Source organism: Ips typographus, linkage group LG13 (assembly GCF_016097725.1).
Source record: "Ips typographus isolate SLU linkage group LG13, UJ_Ityp_2.0, whole genome shotgun sequence".
NCBI classification, from domain to species: domain Eukaryota; kingdom Metazoa; phylum Arthropoda; class Insecta; order Coleoptera; family Curculionidae; genus Ips; species Ips typographus.
The window spans coordinates 2,288,601-2,310,172 of NC_138434.1; the positions used below are offsets into that span (position 1 = coordinate 2,288,601).

At 36.0% G+C, this 21,572-nt stretch overlaps 1 protein-coding gene across 1 annotated transcript; it reads left to right on the plus strand.

Moving 5' to 3' along the window:
- The first annotated feature begins 19,511 nt into the window (after positions 1-19,511).
- LOC145737130 (ubiquitin-like protein 7) lies at positions 19,512-20,901 on the plus strand. Its single transcript, XM_081991720.1, has 5 exons — positions 19,512-19,767; positions 19,821-20,038; positions 20,088-20,222; positions 20,363-20,670; positions 20,728-20,901. The coding sequence occupies exons 1-5, from the start codon at positions 19,623-19,625 to the stop codon at positions 20,861-20,863; spliced, it is 942 nt and encodes a 313-aa protein (XP_081847846.1). The 5' UTR covers positions 19,512-19,622; the 3' UTR covers positions 20,864-20,901.
- Positions 20,902-21,572: the final 671 nt, after the last annotated feature.

Consider the following 21,572-nt stretch of genomic DNA (forward strand, 5'->3'; position numbering starts at 1 on the left):
AAAGATGAAAAGAATGGGCGCTTCCTAATGAGGCTTTAAGTTTTACAGTTTCCCCTCCCCCCTTTCCCCACCACTTTAAGGCTTTTTTCGATTAAGCAGCTCGTAATTACCGAGATTAAGTCTTTAAGCGAACCGAGTGTGAAATCGTCAAATTACTTTTTTTGTCTGAAACTTCTTGAGAGAAAAAGTCAAGCTTTTGTAGTATAATTACTAGTTAAGATAACTAAAAATCTGATTTACAGGGTGATCGATTTAATATTGCATCTCCTCTTCCAATTAAGTGTAAATACTACTAGTATTTATAGCTTTAAGGAGTATAATTTGCCAGTTGACACTTAAGTAACAACCTAGTTTGCATGTATAAACAGTTTCGACACAAAAACATTCACACATGAAGATTTAAATTAAAATACAGCAAATAAGTCGTTATTTTAAACTACTCTTCAGAATTTTGACAGTGTGACAGTTGTTTGACAGTTGACACTTCAATAACAACCTAGACTGCACGTCAAATAGACAGTTTGAGGTTAGAAACACCCTCCCCTATAGCTCATGAAGATGTAAAATATAAGTAAATGACTTTAGACAATTTAAATTGCTTTTCTAGACATTCCAGTATGTTTTCTGGTTTTATAGCTTCATGGATGACAATCTTACTGATTAGTCTTCAATAACCAACTAGGCCACATGTCAAATAGACAGTTTGAGGTTAGAAACACCCTAACCTATAGCTCATGAAGATGTAAAATACAAGTAAACGACTTTAAACAATTTAAATTGCTTTTCTACACATTCAAGTATGTTTTCTGGTTTTATAGCTTCATGGATGACAATCTTACTGATTAGTCTTCAATAACCAACTAGGCCCCATGTCAAATAGACAGTTTGAGGTTAGAAACACCCTAACCTATAGCTCATCAAGATGTAAAATACAAGTAAACGACTTTAAACAATTTAAATTGCTTTTCTAGACATTCAAGTATGTTTTCTGGTTTTATAGCTTCATGGATTACAATCTTACTGATTAGTCTTTAATAACCAACTAGGCCACATGTCAAATAGACAGTTTGAGGTTGGAAACACCCTAACTTATAGCTCATGAAGATGTAAAATACAAGTAAATAACTTTAAACAATTTAAATTGCTTTTCTAGACATTCAAGTATGTTTTCTGGTTTTATAGCTTCATGGATGACAATCTTACTGATTAGTCTTCAATAACCAACTAGGCCCCATGTCAAATAGACAGTTTGATGTTAGAAACACCCTAACCTATAGCTCATCAAGATGTAAAATACAAGTAAACGACTTTAAACAATTTAAATTGCTTTTCTAGACATTCAAGTATGTTTTCTGGTGTTATAGCTTCATGGATGACAATTTTATTGATTAGTCTTCAATAACCAACTAGGCCACATGTCAAATAGACAGTTTGAGGTTAGAAACACCCTAACCTATAGCTCATGAAGATGTAAAATACAAGTAAATCACTTTAAACAATTTAAAATGCTTTTCTGGACATTCAAGTATGTTTTTCAACTTAATACCTTCATACGTAAAGTGTAATTTGACAAGGGTTCCTTAAAAGACATGTCAAATGTCAAAAAAAACACCCAAAACCCTCATAAAAACACCCATGAAAATGTATAATACAATTAAATCAAAAATACAAAAATTACGTATTTAAAGTGTGTTTTCTACTTTTATAACTTGATGAAGTGTTTGACAGATGACAGGTGAATAACAACCTACTTTATGCTGTCTTATTAGCCAGTTTCAGCTTCAAAACGCCCAAAATTCCAAACCATGGAGGTGTAAAATAGAATTGAATGACTGTAAACAGTTTAACTTGTTTTTCAGCACTTTTGACTGTGGCCTAAACAATACAACCTGTTTGACATGAAGGCTACTCTGTCAGTAAAGTGTCAACTGTCAAAATCTTTTCCATGAAGTCATTAAATACAGTAAAACGAGTAATTTGACAGTTACAGGGTGATTTGTCAATATGTTGCCTTTAAAATTCTTAAACTGTACAATATGTGTCTCATAACGTTTTTGTTTTTAAAAATTTTCCAAAATGATGGTTTTTAATTGAACTTCTTGTATATTATGTTAGGTTAGGTTAGGTTACACAAAAATCATTTAGGGTCCTAAAAATACTTTCTATACAGAGTGTTTCAAATTATTGAATGCAAAACTGTACCAGATGATGAAAAGCAAATTTGTAAATACCTAAGAGTGTGTAGCCTCTAAGATAGCACAACTATTTTTTTTGATTTTTCCACACTAGTGCGTTAATAACTGATTTTATCGCACTAGTGCAGTAAAGCACCGTAAGAGTAACTTAGAGTAAAAAATTACCAAATTCTCAGTTAATCGTAGATAATAGTTATTTACATTACTAGTGTAGTATGAGCATTGTTATAGTCACGAGTGGGAAGTGATCACACGAGTCCATTAATTTGCCATACCACACGAGTATTGTACAATATTTTATCTATGATTACCACAGAAATTATCAATTTTTAACTCTCTTTAACTTTGAGTTAGGTAATGAGGGATTTTACAAGCACTAGTGCGATAAAATCGATTATCGTAATCACTCAGTACGAAACTCAAAGGACGCTATGTAATAAGGCTCATTACCGAGCTAGTAGTAGATACAATATAGTACATTACCCGTGTGGTAAGGAAAATTTTAAAAAAACTCATAACTTTGGCAATACTTTTCACTCGTGACAAAAAAATGCTCATACCACACTAGTAATGTAAATAACTATTAACTCATACAATTTTTTAAACTTTCTGTAATTTTCAACGTTAATTTAGCTCTAATGGATACTCATCTTAGGTGTGCTCACTATAACTCTGGCAATACTTTTCACTCGTGACAAAAAAATGCTCATACCACACTAGTACTGTAAATAACTATTAACTCATACAATTTTTTAAACTTTCGGTTATTTTCAACGTTGATTTAGCCCTTAATGGATACTCTTGGGTTGGTTTTGGCAACCCCAACCCATAATCAATCAATATCTACCTGGCAGACCCTTAAAGGGCGTCAAACATAATAAACTGATTTGTCGGGTGGCTTAAGCGGCACCACAAAAAAAAACTGATGCTCTTATGTATTGACAGATCAGGTGTTACTGATCGGTTGCACGTGCCCTTAAAATCCACCCTTAGGGCAATTTACAGGTTGATTTTGGGTAGGTAATTCTGGGAAAGTTTTAACTAACCTTTGTATCGTAATATCCTGCGTCTGATTGGAAATTTGATGATATCGCACGGACGCCATGTGGCTTCTGATTTTTAATTATGATCATTTTTCCCCCCCATTTTGTTAAATTGCCTAGAAACGTGTTTGGAAAGGGGGTTTTTTTTCAAGACCATAAATAAGACCGAAACAAGGTAGTGGATTATATAAATTTATTGGCAACGCCGAATTAGCTGTGCGTAATCGACATTTTTCCTCCTCCCCCCCTGTCGCCTCTTAGGGATTGTTAACCGGAAGGTTAACTAAGAGTAGAGGAAAAAAACCAGAAACAGCAAAACCGGGAGTGGTGGCGCAGATTTAGCGAAAAACTCCCCACGCTGCAGCAGTCCGGGGTTATTGATTAGTAACATTGCGAGGGGGCCGTTAAAGGGTTAAAAGAGTTAAAAGATGCGGCCTGAAGGGGATGAAAAACATCCCCAGTGAGCTTTCATTTCCGAAAAAAATCACAAGACTGTGGGAATGATTCAAAGACGAATGTCATGTACAAACCGGTTTGACTAACCTATTTCAACGCAAGAAAAAAAGATTAATCAAAGCCCTTTTCGTGAGGAATAAATTTTGAAAAGGGCTTAGGAAGAACCTGTCTCTCCCTAGGGAGTTGTAATAATTACTAATACATCTCGAAGGGTCTCTCATTCAAGCCCTTTTATTTTTAAAGTTTAATTTACATCAAGCTTTTTCTGGATTCTGCTCACCCTATATTGCTACTTTTTCAAAAAAAAAATAACAAGAGATATTGAGCGAGAAGTAGAGTAGGGCAACTAAACAAGTTTTAGTGAAATTGTCACAATTTGACAGCTCCTAACTAACGATTTCTGTGACAGCTAGGAGGTTCGTTCGAACGTCAAAATATAGCCCGTAACTTTGACTTTCTTTTACCTGAATACAAATTTTTTCTAAAAATTACAAATAACCGAGATATTGACCGGGGAGTGGAGCAGTGCAACTAAACAAGTTTAATTTAGGATGTTATAATTTGACAGTTCCTAACTCGGTTTCTGTGATAGCTAGGAGGTTCGTTCGAACGTCAAAATATAGCCCGTAACTTTGACTTTTTTTTACCTGAATACAAATTTTTTCTAAAAATTACAAATAACCGAGATATTGACCGGGGAGTGGAGCAGTGCAACTAAACAAGTTTAATTTAGGATGTTATAATTTGACAGTTCCTAACTCGGTTTCTGTGATAGCTAGGAGGTTTGTTCGAACGTCAAAATATAGCCCGTAACTTTGACTTTCTTTTACCTGAATACAAATTTTTTCTAAAAATTACAAATAACCGAGATATTGACCGGGGAGTGGAGCAGTGCAACTAAACAAGTTTAATTTAGGATGTTATAATTTGACAGTTCCTAACTCGGTTTCTGTGATAGCTAGGAGGTTTGTTCGAACGTCAAAATATAGCCCGTAACTTTGACTTTCTTTTACCTGAATACAAATTTTTTCTAAAAATTACAAATAACCGAGATATTGACCGGACAGTGGAGCAGTGCAACTAAACAAGTTTAATTTAGGATGTTATGGTATAATTTGACAGCTCCTAACTCGGTTTCTATGACTGCTAGGAGGTTTTTCCTAACCTAACCTAACCTAACCTAACCTAATCTATAATAACCTAACCTAAGCTAACCTAACCTAATCTAAAATAACCTAACCCAACTCGGTTCCTATGACAGCTAGGAGGTTTGTTGTGGAAGTACTCTTCCGTACCTCTCGACGATGACTGCGCCAATATTCTTTGGCCTCAGATAGATGGGTCAAGCAAGACTACTGCTTTTACCCTCCCATCGCTGTAGACCAAAAGGATAGGCTTGGAAGAGGAAGTCGCTACAAGTCCAGGAATTCCAGAGTTGCATCGGCATCCTCTGTCCTGGGAGAAGAATGCCCCGGCTGACGGAGGGGCTCTTCTGGCTCTCTTCTAGTCCTCCATTTCTTCTTTCTTCGTCAGCTCGTCCATCTCTGGTGGTCCTGGCAAACTATAGGATGTCCAAACAGCCGGCTTTCGTTCGTCTATTTTTGCATTCTAAAGTTTTGGGGAGTTAGAGTCTGTGGTAAGTGGAGGATGGTTTTCCTCTTTTTGCGTAGGCAAAGCGGGGGAAAGTACCAGGGGGCCTATTCTTGAAAGCAGGGAATTCTCAAGAGAAATGTTGATAGAATGTGACAGAAGAAGCTGGCAATGGCGGGTTCCTGTCACATTCTACAGGTCTTTCTTTTGATAATTCCTTTCCCTCGTTTCAAGAATACGCACCCAGGAGTGCAGTCATAGCCCAGTTAGCACCGGGATAACTGCGGAAAGATTCTACTCAGATTCTCACCACTCTGGGGAAGGTCTAGAGGAAATTGCGGTCCTCTTCTTCTTGGCTAGTTGGTCCTGAATTGTCGTCTATCTGAAACAGAAAGACAAACTTATTAATAATTACCCGTTATCCAATAACTGGTATCGGAGGCGTTTGTAGGGTGCTTTTAGCTCCGCGTCGTAGTTTACTGCTTCTTGTAGTAACTGATTTAGCTGCTTTCTGCTTTTTGGAATATCTTCACTGCCCTCTGCTTGATCCTTTCCGTTGCGGTGGTGAACTTCAGTCAAGTCTTCAACTGAACTTTCAGGTCAGGTGTGGTTGAAGAACCGACTTGATGAGTGAAAAGTCCTGCTTGTCATGGGGTACAGTTTTGCTCTGGTCGCTCTGGCTTTCTGTCTGGCGTATTCTATGTGGCTTCCCCACGTGAGTTTCTTGTTCATCTTGACCTCAAGGTAGTGGCCTCGTTGCTCCACTCGATTTCCATCTCTTTTAACCTGACGTTGCCTTCTATCCTCATCTTTGGTCTTCTTTTGAAGATTATCGCCTGCGTTTTTTCCGCGTTTAGGTCGATATTCCATTTGTTGCACCATTTCTCCTATACTATGGTCTCCTCTTGAAGGTATCGGGTCAGGAGTCGGCCGCTCCTGCTCCAGGCCATAATAGCAGTGTCATCCGCGTAAAGCGCTAAGCTGTTCCGCTGCGTTCCAGGTGGATCTGGCATTCGTGCTTCCATTTCTCTATAACTTGAGTAGACGCTGTCAATTTTGGCTCGGAAGCGACGAGCTGAAAGAAAAGATCTAATTAGTTTTACCAGGAAAACTGAAAAGCCGACATCCAGCATCTTGATTAAAAGTCCTCTGTGCCAAACCCTTGGAGACGTCTATCAGCACGACTCCTGTCGCTTTTTCCCTGTTGAATTCTTCCGTGATGTACTCGGTCATCCTCAGGACTTTGATAGTGTCCTGCGGAATCCAAATTGCTCGTCGGGGATGACGTGCACGTCCTCTTCTTGCACCTTTAGCCTCCTGAGGATGATAACTTTTGCCACTCTTCCCAAGGATGGCAGGAAGCTGATAGGCCGATAGTTCTGAGGGAACAGCGGGTCCTTTTGTGGTTTCGGAAACAGGATAACTTCGGTCCTCTTCCAGTCAGCAGGAAGTGCCTCAGTCGAAGTATTACACCCCGCGTCTCGGAAGTTTTGTGAGGCAATGTTTCCTATCTCGTCCCATCCTGGTGCCTTTCTGATGTTGAGGTTCTGGTAGTTCTGCTTCATATTTCTGTCTGAAAACTGTTTTTTTTTGGACAATCCCGACTATTTGTTCTGGTTTTTTAAGTTTCCTACATGGTTTTGTTGATATTCTTGCATCAACACTAAAGAAATATGAAAGAAAACAATTCCGGAACTAGTTTGGTTAGGTGACGAGACCCTTAACGGACCCAACTGGTATTATAAAGTAAGAAACAAAAAAAAAACCTGTAATAGAAGAATAGATGGACCCCTTTGGCAACTACGTGCATAAATTAAAAAAACTGTTCCCATAAAAGGGTCGTAACAAGTAACCTGTCTCAAAAAGAAACCAGTTACACTTTTTGTTTTTCCACACCGGGAGACTTTTATTTCAAACTTTCCATTTGCATAAAATGCGTTTAATTTAAAGGTGGGAAACGTTTTCGTTTTTTTCTTTTTTGCAGGTGGGAATAACGTACCAAATAAGCCTCAACGGTAATTGGTGTTCCTGGTTACCTGGCCCTTTTGTCCATTCGCTTTTATTTCTGCTAATCCCGGGTCCGAAGGAACAATGTCCCATTGACCCTTTCAAAGCTTTAGTCGGTCCCTTTTTTTTTTGCTTACTTGCCCTTGTTTGTGTCTAGGCCGGTCTTGTGGCTCGCATATGGTCATCGAACCACTCTTACACATTTAAATATTAACCGAAACACTTTTTTTATGCGTGTAATTAGTAGTGACTGAATCATAGAAAATGTACAGGATGTAAAAAAAAATGTTTAAAATTATTCTAAAATATACACGAGTCCTATTAATGGTAATGGGTTTTGGCATCCATAGAGCTTTATACCTTTATGGAGAAGGTTTTGACAGCTGACATTTTTATGACAAATTAAACTGAATGTGTAAATTACAATTAATTTAAACGGTATTTCAAATTTGTTTTACAGTTTTATACTGTGTGTCCCAAATTGGTTCTACATGTATTGGGATCTCTGTAACCGTAAGAGCTACAGAGTTGGTTAAATGGGGAAAGTTTTAGAGAATTTTATGTGAAACTTATTTCCAGCTTCCAAATTAAATTATCTTTCTCCGTTTTCCGGAAAATTGGGAAAACGTCAGAGGCTGCATTTTAAACACTCTTTAACAAAGCCAAAGAAAGTTTTGAAACTAAGACATTATAAGGCACTTTTTTACGTAGAACACGATGACGTAATTAGAAAAAATCTATCGTCAATGGTTTCCGAGATATGGAGGACGCCATCTTGAAGGCGGCCATAAGAATTTACAAAGTTAATCATCCATATCTCGGAAACCAATGACGTCTTAGTTTCAAAACTCTCTTTGGCTTTGTTAAAGAGTGTTTAAAATGCAGCCTCTGACGTTTTCCCAATTTTACGGAAAACGGAGAAAGATAATTCAATATGGAAACCGGAAATAAGTTTCACATAAAATTCTCTAAAACTTTCCCCATTTAACCGACTCTGTAGCTCTTACCGTTTTTGAGATCCCAATACATGCATCACCAATTTGGACCACACTGTTTACCTTTATGGAGAGGGTTTTGACAGCTGACATTTCTATGACAAGTTAAACTGAATACCAAATAAACCATTTTTACTTAAAACAACCCAAATATCTACCCATGGAGGTGTAAATTACGATTAATTTAAACGGTATTTTAATTTAGTTTTACAGTTGTATATACCTTTATGGAGAGGGTTTTGACAGCTGTCATTTCCGTGACAAATTAGACTAAATGCCAAATAAACCATTTTCACTTAAAACAACCCAAATATCTACCCATGGAGGTGTAGAATACAATTAATTTAAACGGAATTTCAAATTTGTTTCACTGTTTTATATACCTGCTTTATGGAGAGGGTTTTGACAGCTGACATTTCCATGACAAATTAGACTAAATGCCAAATAAACCATTTTCACTTAAAACAACCCAAATATCTACCCATGGAGGTGTAAATTACAATTAATTTAAACGGTATAAACGTCACGTGACAGCTGTCATAACTTCAATCAAATAGAGATTCTTGTTTGAGGAATTGCACTCTAAGTTGTATTCACAGCTCTATGGAACCAAATTTGACAGTTCTGACGTTAAGGAACTCTTCTATACTTTTCTTACTTCACGTGACAGCTGTCATAACTGTCAAAACTCACTTATCAGTGACCTGAAAGTATAAAAGGCCAAATAGAGGTGTTTATTTGAGGAATTGCATTGTAAGTTGTGTTTACAGCTCCATAGAGTCAAATTTGACAGTTGGATCGTTAAGGAACACTTTAAAACTTTGCTTGCGTCACGTGACAGCTGTCATAACTTTCAAAACTCACTCACCAGTGATCTGCCACTATAAAAAACAAAATAGATGGGTTTCTTGGCGAAACCATACTGTAACTGGCCTTTACAGTTCCATGAAGTCAAATTTGACTGTCCTGGCATTAAAGAGCACTTTTAGACCTTTCTTACGTCACGTGACAACTGTCGTAATTTTCTAAACGCACTCACTGAACGTATTAAAACACTAAAATATGTGTTTCTTTATGGAATTGCATCGTAAATTGTGTTTACAGCTCCATGAAGCCAAATTTGACAGTTGAGACGTTAAGGAACATTTTAGTACCTTGCTCGGGTCACGTGACAGCTGTCATAACTGTCAAAACCCACGCACCAGTCACTTGAAAGTATAAAATGCCAAATAAATGTGTTTCTTCAAGGAACTATAATAGGTAAGTTGTGTTTACAGCTCCATGGAGTAACATTTGACAATTCTGGCTTTCAGGATCACTTTTAGACTTTTCTTACGTCACGTGACAACTGTCACAACTGTCTAAATCCACACACTATAGTGATCTGAACGAATAAAACGCCCCAAATATATGTGTTTCTTTGTGGAATTGAGCCAAATCTGTCAGTTATGACGTTAAGGAACATTTTAATACTTTCCTTGGATCACGTGACAGCTGTCATAACTGTCAAAACCCACTCACCACCGATCTGAAACTATAAAATGCCTAATAAATGTGTTTCTTCGTAGAATTGTACTCCAAGTTGTATTCACAGCCTCATGAAACCAAATTTGACAGTGTTCAATTTGAAATTTGTTTTACAGTTTTGTATACCTTTATGGAGAGGGTTTTGACAGCTGACACTTTTATGACAGACTAAACTACATACCAAATAGACAATTTTGACATAAAACCACTCCAATTATTATTCATGGAGTTTATGAGCTTCAGCTTTTGAACCTCTATGGAACATAAAGTTTATGTCATTTTTCAGTTAATAACCAATTTTTTTATATATCTGTCTCTCTCTGCTATGTTGTCAAACTGACATTTTTCCAATTTGCAAACACATGTCTGCATTTTTGCCAATTACACATTTTTTACAGTTTCTAATTTGAACTGTGCAACGTTGCCAATATCATAATGTTTTTTCAATTTTTATTTAGACTAAAAATTTGCAATATTGTCAAACTCACTTATTGCTAAAACAAATTGATGAATACCAAAATTGTTGCTAACGTTGCCAGACTGAGTTGATTTAAATAAAAACAATTTTTTGTGTTGCCAAAGTTTAATGAATTACTCAAATATTGAACTGAAAGTTATTTTTACTAAATTACAAATTACATATCAACAATTGCAGAAGATATATGAAAAACCAAACAAACGCAAGATTTTCTCTTTTATTTTGTAAACAAAATTAAATTAGCAAAGTTGTCAGATCTGCGCAAAAATTAAATTACAACTTGAGACTGGTAGAAAAGAGGGACTTTGCCTCTAATCTCGAAAGCAATTTTCGGGGGTTGGTTATTAAAAAAAAAAATGGCGGAATCCCCCCATTAGCATTCGGGCCATCGCCAGAAGGGGATGAAATTCGCTGCAAATATTTGTATTAAGGGTGGCGAGTGTACATTGTTTTAATTGCGAAAAAGTCCTTGAAACTTTACTGTATTTTGTTATAATATACTGTTTTAACTGTGCTCCAAGTCATCATCAGGGTTGTTGAGACCCTCATCCCGTAAATCTTCTGGTATTGTTCGAAAATGTCAAGACCGATACAACCCTTTTGTTCTCTGTAATTTTTTTCTTTCCTGGTTTTAATTACATGCAAATCGAGCAACCTTTCAGTACTGGACACTTTTATGTGCCCTGTTCGATTGTCTCACCCTTTCCATCCCCTTTCTTCATTTGCAGCATATGCAAATGTTCTTTTTTTGTTTTTTTTTTATAAGTGGTCGGAAGCGGTGACAATTGTTTCAGGGACCGAACGAAACAGTTTGGAAACGGACCGGATTCGTTGCACCCTTCACGAGTTTGAAACAATGTGACCCAGAATAGAGGAAAAAAATGCAGTGTGAGAGAAACAGAGATTTGAATGCCCGATTCTCAGTCATGTCGGGGGTTTTTTGACTTTTGAATGGGATCAAGTTTGTCAAACTCCAGTTGGCCAAGTATTGTATTTTTTTGCAGTCAAACCAACGGAAATTCGAGCCTTACCAGGACTGTAACAAAGTTGTTTGTCTCATAAAGCTGTAAACACAACTTACAGTGCAATTGCTCAAAAAACACCTCTTTTTGGCATTTTATACTTTCAGGTCAGTCATAAGTGGGTTTTGACAGTTATGACAGCTGTCACGTGACGTAAGAAAAGTATGGAATAGTTCCTTAACGTCAGAACTGTCAAATTTGGTTTCATAGAGCTGTGAATACAACTTGGAGTGCAATTCTACGAAGAAACACATCTATTAGGCATTTTATACTTTCAGGTCACTGGTGAGTGAGTTTTGACAGTTATCACAGCTGTCACGTGACCCAAAAAAAGTATTAAAATGTTCCTTAACGTCATAACTGACAGATTTGGCTCAATGGAGCGGTAAATCACTTACAGTGCAATTCCACAAAGAAACACATATATTTGGGGCGTTTTATTCGTTCAGATCACTAGTGTGTGGATTTAGACAGTTGTCACGTGACGTAAGAAAAGTCTAAAAGTGTTCCTGAAAGCCAGAATTGTCAAATGTTACTCCATGGAGCTGTAAACACAACTTACCTATTATAATTCTTCAAAGAAACACATTTATTTGGCATTTTATACTTTCAAGTGACTGGTGCGTGGGTTTTGACAGTTATGACAGCTGTCACGTGACCCGAGCAAAGCACTAAAATGTTCCTTAACGTCTCAACTGTCAAATTTGACTTCATGGAGCTGTAAACACAATTTACGCTGCAATTCCATAAAGAAACACATATTTTGGTGTTTTATACGTTCAGGTCACTAGTGAGTGCGTTTAGAAAATTACGACAGCTGTCACGTGACGTAAGAAAAGTTCCTTAACGTCAGAAATGTCAAATTTGGTTCCATAGAACTGTGAATACAACTTAGAGTGCAATTTTACGAAGAAACACATCTATTAGGCATTTTATACTTTCAGGTCATTGATAAGTTAGTTTTGACAGTTATGACAGCTGTCACGTGACGTAAAAAAAGTATAGAAGAGTTCCTTAACGTCAGAAATGTGAAATTTGGTTCCATAGAGCTGTGTATACAGCTTAGAGTGCAATTCTACGAAGAAACACATCTATTAGGCATTTTATACGTTCAGGTCACTAGTGAGTGCGTTTAGAAAATTACGACAGCTGTCACGTGACGTAAGAAAAGTATAGAAGAGTTCCTTAACCGTCAGAAATGTTAAATTTGGTTCCATGGAGCTGTGAATACAACTTAGAGTGCAATTCTACGAAGAAACCCATCTATTTAATGCATTTGCATTTATTAGCCTTTTCTCAGTGTTCACGAAAAATGCTCTTAGGTTGGTAACTAATTTGAAGCCAATTTAAACAACAATTTACGCTAAATTGAGGTTTGAATGTGACAGATCAAGTGCAAATTAACACAGTCTAAACTAAACTTTTCTAAGCTGTTTTTAAACTCAACTTAGCCAATGTTGCGGAAACGGACATAACTAACCTAACCTAAAATATCGACAAAACCACGTCAGCACTTTGGTCAGTCTTTTTTCAGAGAACTGACCTTGTCAGTGATTGTTTTATTACGATTTTAACAAGGTTGCCAATTTAGTAGATAGTTCTGATAATACTGAAAACAATTAAAAATAGGTTCATCCCACATAACGTAAAAGTGCGTTTCAATGCATATAAATCGGGAAGCTTAGTCTGAAATGTCGGAATTTCTAGTTTATTTACAAAAAACAATAATTTACAAGTCTTTGAAAATGCATAAATAAATTCAAATCGACTGTTTTGACGCGTATATGACGTAGACGACTTTCAGCAGTTTTATTGGCTATGGCAGTCTGACGGTTGACAGCATCTCCGCAGAGTGCAATGTTGCCAACTTTTTTATTTCACTGATCAAAAAGTAATTTCTCTTTCTTTCTAATTTGTCAAGAATAATTTGAATCGGTAAAAGTTTACGAACTGGCAACACGAAAGCCGGACTAGAAAGAACTGATGGTCCTCGCACCTAATTGGTTGAAAACCGTCTACGTCACATCTAGCGGGCTTTTTAAATTATGAAATTGGAATCTTTATATTTTTTATTCTTGTTATGATAGCCTTAGTATTTTGAAAAATATTAAAATATGTATTTCATATTTACTTTACGATTTACGATTACAGCTAATCGTTCATTCAAAGTTTTCTTAATAACTTCCCTTAGAGATTTCCTAAAGCTGACGTGGTTTAGAGTAATTTGGACATTATCAGTGTTATAGCAAAGATATTCTTGACAACATTGTATATCGGTCAAACAATTTTTTTATTAACAACCATTACAGTTTCTTACAGTCTGTCCCAAATTCGATGCTCACCATTGGGATCTCAGTTATTATTGAAGTAACAAAAATGTTTATATTAGAAAAGTTTTTAAGAATTAGATGGCTAATTCAAATCTTTTTTGAAAAATCTTCTGTTATTTTTTGTTTTCGAAATATTTCAAAAATACAGTGATGATTTCTTACATGTTATCATGTAATTCTTTAAAACTTTTCTAATTTAAACATTTTTGTTACTTCAATAATAACTGAGATCCCAATGGTGAGCATCGAATTTCGAGCTGACTGTAGAACCAAAGGAAATCCCACTGAAATTTCTCATAAATTCGCAAAAAAGGGCAAAAAATTGCGATTAGTTTCCAGTTAGTTTAATATTTTTATTTGAGGTAAGTACCCCAAATTCGCCGTGTTTATCGCAATAAATCGTTAGCGGGATTGACGTCCTGCGGACCGACTTTCCGCCCTTAAAAGCCAAAAACTACCAGCAAATCCATTTTTAGAGTAAAATTTAGTTTGGTCCAGTAATTTAAGGAATATTAGACCAACGTACGCCGTCTCAATTATGATACGGCCCTAACGAGAGTTTCCCCGGAGACGCCCAATCCGGGTAAAAATCCATTGGGGGTAAAAATAAAGATGGCGAAGGCGGGGGAGAAAAAAGATCTTACAAAAAAAAAGCCTGTCGTAACCATGGCCACGCCACCCCCTCCCCCACACTGTGGAGGAAAACAGAGTCTGAAACGCATAAACAGGAGAAACCCTTTTAAATAAGTCTCCAAGATCGATGTCTGCATTGTAAGTTGTCGTTCTGTATACAGAGTGAGTCACTTTTGAACAGTGTGAAGGACAAAACGATGACGTAACACAAAAAAATTGAACCAATACGACCAATGTCAATATGGCGGACAGGCATGGGGGGTGAAGAGTGGGGCGTTCCTTTTTAGGGCGGTGCCACCCAAGGCAATCAGGCGAATCGTGTTAGGTTTTTTAAAAAGGGCTTTTGTGGAGGGCCCTTCGAATGCTTCAGTCTGTTTACCTTCGTTAAGCGTGGTTTAATGCTGGGTTACGTCATCATCGTTTTATGACGTCATCACAATTTTTGCAAAATCTTAGTATTTAAATATACAATGTGAGACATTTACAATACAGGGGGCCTCACTTTCTGGGCCCTAATTCTTGAAAGCAGGGAATGGAATTCTCAATTCTTGATAGAATGTGACAAAAGCAGCTAACAATGGCGATTTCCTGTCACATTCTACAGGTTTTTCGCTTAATTATTCCTTTCCCTCGTTTCAAAAATACTTACCCTGCCCTATCAATTTTGATGCCATTTTTTACAGATACAACAATTGTAATATTAATTTTTATTATTTTTAGCTCAAAACTCCCTCAAAGCGTCTTTTGGGCATCCTAACACCTGATTCAACCAACGACATTGACAGTGATGATGATGAAAACCCGTTAAAAACCTAGAAACACCCAAAAGTGAGTGAAAACTACAATGAAATGGGATCTTGTTATCTATGTCTCTATAATACAGACTGGAGGCGAAAAATTCATCATTTTTTGCAAAAAAAAAACAGTTTTGAAAAATTTTATAATTTACTATGAATTGGTGAATGAACCACTTGCATCCAATGTTGCCAAGTCAAAATATTTAATTGTAGACCTATCTTCTGTGGACACAGTCCAAGTCGGTTGAATAACCAGTCAAAAAACGGTAGATCAAAACAAATTCATTCATTTTACTTTATTATACAGGGTGTCTTTTAATAGTATTGACATTAGTGACAGATATCACGTGGTTTTAAAGGATAATTTAGCTAGGCAGTCACGTGACCATTGCCAAGAATCATAAACCTCAAAAACACTCTTTATATTGATTAATGCAAGAAAACTTTTCTAAACCCTGTTTTTTGCATCTTTAGAGCATAGTTTGACAGTTTTGACGTTAGTGACAGTTGTCACGCGATTTAAGAACACTATTTAGCTAGACAGTCACGTGACAATTGTAAAAATAACTGCCATAAATCTCAAAAACACGTTTTATATCAAATACTGCAAGAAAACGTTCCTAAACCCTGTTTTTTGCAAATTTAGTGCTCAGTTTGACAGTTTTGACACTAGTGACAGTTGTCACGCGATTTAAAAATACTATTTAGCTAGACAGTCACGTGACAATTGTCAAAATAACTGTCATAAATCTCAAAAACACGTTTTATATCAAATACTGCAAGAAAACGTTCCTAAACCCTGTTTTTTGCAACTTTAGAGCATAGTTTGACAGTTTTGACGTTAGTGCCAGTTGTCACGTGATTGTAGAACACTATTTAGCTAGACGGTCAGGTGACAATTGTCAAAATAACTGTCATACTTCTCAAAAACGCGTTTTATATCAAATAATACAAGAAAACTTTTCTAACCCTGATTTTTGCATCTTTTGAATACAGTTTGACAGTTTTAACGTTAGTGACAGTTGTCACGTGATTGTAGAATACTATTTAGCTTGACGGTCACGTGAAAATTGTCAAAATTACTGTCATACATCTCAAAAACTCATTTTATATCAAATACTACGAGAAAAGGTTTCTAAACCCAGTTTTTTGCAAATTTAGTGCTCAGTTTGACAGTTTTGACACTAGTGACAGTTGTAACGCGATTTAAGAACACTATTTAGCTAGAAAGTCACGTGACAATTGTCAAAATAACTGTCATAAATCTCAAAAACACGTTTTATATCAAATACTGCAAGAAAACGTTTCTAAACCCTGATTTTTGCACCTTTAGAGCATAGTTTGACAGTTTTGACGTTAGTGACAGTTGTCACGTGGTTGTAGAATACTATTTAGGTTGAAGGTCACGTGACAATTGTCAAAATAACTGTCATACATCTCAAAAACTCGTTTTATATCAAATACTGCAAGAAAACATTTCTAAACACTGATTTTTTAGAGCACAGTCTGACAGTTTTGACGTTAGTGACAGTTGTCACGTGATTGTAGAACACTATTTAGCTAGACGGTCACGTGACAATTGTCAAAATAACTGTCATAAATCTCAAAAAATTATCTTGTTTCGAAAACTGTGTTAAAATGTAATTCTTGCAAATTCTAGTCAAATTTTGACATTATTGACGGGCATCACGTGGTTTTAGAGGATCATTTGGATTAGGAAAATGACAGTTAAGCGCATTTTCAGAATCCTCAATAAATTTCCTATTAAATAAACTGAAAAAGTTTATAAAAAGTTTCACAAACAACATAATAACAATGTAATTAAATACAGATAGGTAGATATATACAAAAAAAAAACAGAAAAAGGGTAGATATACCGTTTTAACGGTAGATCTGGCAACATTGCTTACATCGGCTGTTCTGTCATTTATAGTACAATGTTGCCAATTTTTGCTTAAATGTAATAAACAAAAAAATGCTCAGGTGAACCTATGCTAACCATGTGACTGATTACATAATTATACCGATTCCGGACCTCAAAAATAGTTCACGCAGATGTCAAAACACTTTTGGGGTTTGGGGTACAGTTTCGTGTAATTTTTAGGATATACGGGACACTATTTACGGCATTTTTTGTGCAAAAACACTGAAGCAACACTAAAACGTTGTCCACGTAAAAAAAATGGTGCCCAGTTCCAGTAACGTCAGTGTACAGGGTGCTGCATTTTCGATGGTTTTACGGGGTATAGAGAAAACGGTAATAGATAGAAAAAAAGTAGCATACGTGTTCCGATCTCATTTTCTGAGCTGAGATGACTGGCGAAGAGTGGGCTGCGCAAACTTCTTTTGTTTCAAAGATACGGGGGGTTTTTGAAAATTGGTCATTTTGGAACATCCTCTGTATTTCATTTGCTATTAAAGTTATCAAAAAAGGAAAAACGGTTTCCGGTAGAAGTTTTGACGTAGAATCCAATGGCGTAGCCAGTTTTTTTCTATTACGTTTAGTTTCTGACATATGACACTAAGTTATATTTTTTTAAATGGAACACCCTATATATTTTTAGTTCATTTAATTCTGTTTATTTTTACCTTTTCAACGGTGTATTACAACATATAAGTTTGTAGAGGTTAATCCTGTTATTTTAAAAAAAGGACCTTTGCTAAGCTAAAAAATAACCAATATCTAAAATACCAAACAAAATCGGAAATCGTATAAGCTAACACAACAGGAAATTAAATATTTTTAATAAATCTTATTAAAAATCTAAGTTACAAACAGTTCTACCGTCACTTTAATAAGAAAAGTGGCCATTTCTATTTTCTACTATTTTTAAGGTAGAAGTTAAAAAAACTGTTTATAAACGACATGTAACATGTTAATATGAATATAGCCAAATTTGTTTTCGACTGTGGGTATTTTTATACATATTATTTAGCACTTTTTTATTAAGGAAACGCTTTTTTTCTAATTACGAAGATTAACGTTTACAAACTTATATGTTTTAATACACCGTTGAAATAGTAAAAATCAACAGAATTAAATGACCTAAAAATATATAGGGTGTTCCATTAAAAAAAATATAACTTAGTGTCATATGTCAGAAACTAAACGTAATAGAAAAAAACTGACTACGCCATTGGATTCTACGTCAAAACTTCTACCGGAAACCGTTTTTCCTTTTTTGATAACTTTAATAGCAAATGAAATACAGAGGAGGTTCCAAAATGACCAATTTTCAAAAACCCCCCGTATCTTTGAAACGAAAGAAGTTTGCGCAGCCCACTCTTCGCCAATCATCTCAGCTCAGAAAATGAGATCGGAACACGTATGCTACTTTTTTTCTATCTATTACCGTTTTCTCTGTACCCCGTAAAACCATCGAAAATGCAGCACCCTGTACAACAAATCAGAATAACGGATTTTCAAAATGACAGAGCACAGACGATGTATTGTTTTTCTCTCTGTCATTATACTTTATAAAAGGAGAAGTGTATAAACAAGCTTTTAACAAAAATTTTTAACAATAACTAATACGGATTGATTATTGAATATATTCCGCATTTTTATCGAATCTGGATTTCATGGTGAATGAATATGATACAAGGCGAAAATATAACTCTTTAAGGGCAGAAAAACGACATATCCCAGATTAATAAATCTAACTTTGACAGTATTACAATAGCTATTTATGTAACCAGTTACGAAAAGTTCGATTTTGTGTAACGAATGAATGTTTGTAGGGCGAGCGCAGCGAGGTCCTACAATTTGAATGAGTTTCACAATAAGACATTTTCGAAACGTGTTGCATACATAATTTTTTCTAATTTTGACCAAAAAGCGGTAAAAACCATCTTTTAAAGTGATTTAACACAAATATTCACTTTCATAGCACCCTGTATAAACAGTGACAACGACATGTTATGATGGATGTCGCCCATATGTTTCTACGGAAATGCATAAAAACAGGGAGTGATGAAATGAACTTTTCATAACTAGTTACATAAAGTGATACTTTTATGTAACTAGTTACATAAAGTAAAACGTTTTGTCACTCTAATCAGTTTTGAAAAGTGTCACTTTATATGCCAAAATTAGAAAAACAAATTTTATTCATACACAGTCACGTGACCTTTGGGATTTCATTTTGACGTTAAAATAATTGAAAATTCCCTATCAAGGACAATTTTTATTTAAATTTCCCCAAAATGAAATTTTCCAACTCAAAAATTACCGCTATGGAATAACCTAATCAGTGCATTACTGATTACATAAAATGTATTAGTACTTCAATGGATTCGTCTTGTATTGATTAGCACCTCCATGGTTTTGCAATGACAGCTACGACTGAACTGAGCATTAACATGATTCTTATAAGGCTATCTCTGTCTAACCTATTGATTCTATTATAATTAGAACTGCACATACGTTCAAATTTCAAATACACTTCTCATATAGCATAACCTCAAAATTGTGAATTTAAAATCACAAAGAATTGCTTTGTAATTCTACGAAAAATAAGCCAAAACGTCGGAAAACAAGAGGTGTAAAATGGCCTTAAGCGTCTTCCTGGGCATATGGAGCGAAGACAAACTGCGTAGAGTGAGAGTGGACGATTTGGATTTTGAGGCTAAAGTGGATGCCCTTAGTCCCCATTTGACTAAAGAACTGGGAGAGCAGGCCTGCAATGGTTACGGTTAGTTTTCCCCCATTCCTGTTTTACACTTTCAGTCTAATTTCATATTGCAGACCTGACTTTCTGTGGACATTTGCTTGAACAGTCCAAACCATTGTCCAGTTATGGGGTCACCTCTGGGGTGACTATTCACGTGACTGAAAAAGTGGCCAGGACGCCCCCTAGCGAGCCCGAAAATATTAAAATCACCGAAGCAATGATCAAAGAATTCACTACAAGCTATCGTAGATTAAAAATGTTCTCTCAACTCTCTTTTAGGAGCACTTTACATGTAAGTTTTGATTATTTTGTCTGTAATCAAGCTAATGGTACGGTTACAGCGTCTGGAGAATCCCGAGGAGCTGGACAAAGTTATTGCTGCAGTTCCAGGTCTTCAATCTGATCCGGCTGCTATAGCTTTTATATCCAAACCTGAGCTTTTGGCTCAGATGGATGATTCAAAAGTTTGCTCTCAAGTTAGTTTTCTTTTATGAGCACACATTGTTTGATTGATTTTAATTAAAAATAAAATAAAATTATTATATTATTTATTATATTTAATTTTTAATTTTATTTTATTTTTTTATTTTGATTTGTGTTTTACTCTCTGATATAGATTGCAGAGAAGAAGCCACTAATATTTGCAGCAGCTCGCTACATAATCACAGATTTCCACCAAATAACTATTGATACCAAGAGTTACCTACAACCGTTACTACAACCGTTATCCCCTTCGGGGCACTCATTCTCGTTGGACGCCTTGTCTGATGACGATGACGAAATGGAGGGCGACGGACCCTCTTCAGGAGCGATAACTGCAGCTCAATTAGCTGACGCCCTAGCTGCCGCTTCCGCCCCTCCGGTAGCTCGCATCACCACCGAAATGTTGCAGCAAGCTTTGTCGCCGGCTAGCAACTCTTCCAGGTACCTTAAAGGTGGTTTTTAATCTGTCAAAACAGTGTAGAAAGGTTCGTTTTGAAGGTATGCAGCTCAGTTGAGACAGATGAGAGAATTGGGTTTGAACGACGAGGGCAGAAACTTAAGGGCTTTAGCTGCGGCTTCCGGAGACTTACAGGCCGCCATTGACTTTGTATTTAGTGGGGCTTTTGATGATTGAGTTTGTAACGGATGAATACAATTTGTTTGTACAGACAATCAGGGCAATGTTATTAAAGTGGCACCCAAAATGTATTTCGGCCGCTTCACTTGTAGTCCCGTGACTCTCTTTTTGAAGTTCATAAAGTCGCATAAGGATTTTCAATAATCAAACATTTTTTTAAAAGTCACGTGACTCTTTTTCAATGTCAAACCGAAATCCTAAAGGTCACGTGACTGTTAACTAGCGAAATAATGTTTATACTTTATTTGGATTGTTGTTGTGTAATTTTCCAATTTTTTCCGAAAAATTACCGAAAACTTTCAAAATAATATGATTTTTTAGAAATATAGTAATCTGATTTAACTGTACAGATGTTCTATATGTTCTACCTTTTGGACAACACATTCCCGGTATAAAAGCTTCAATCTTTCGGTAGCGTGACATTTCTACTATATATGGGATACAGTGTGATCCAAAGACAATTTCAAGGGCTACAAATTGGTATATTGAACCACCCTGTAACTGTCAAAATAACAGAGTTATGGGCGGTCACAATAAAAACTGTCAAAATCAAACTTTACAACAAACAACTCAGTTAAAACAGCAGATAACTCGGTTATTCGACGTTTTAGGTAAAAGCGCTATACAGGGTGCTCAAAAAGAGAATTTCAAGGGCTTTAAATTGGTATATTGAACCACCCTGTAACTGTCAAAATAACAGAGTTAT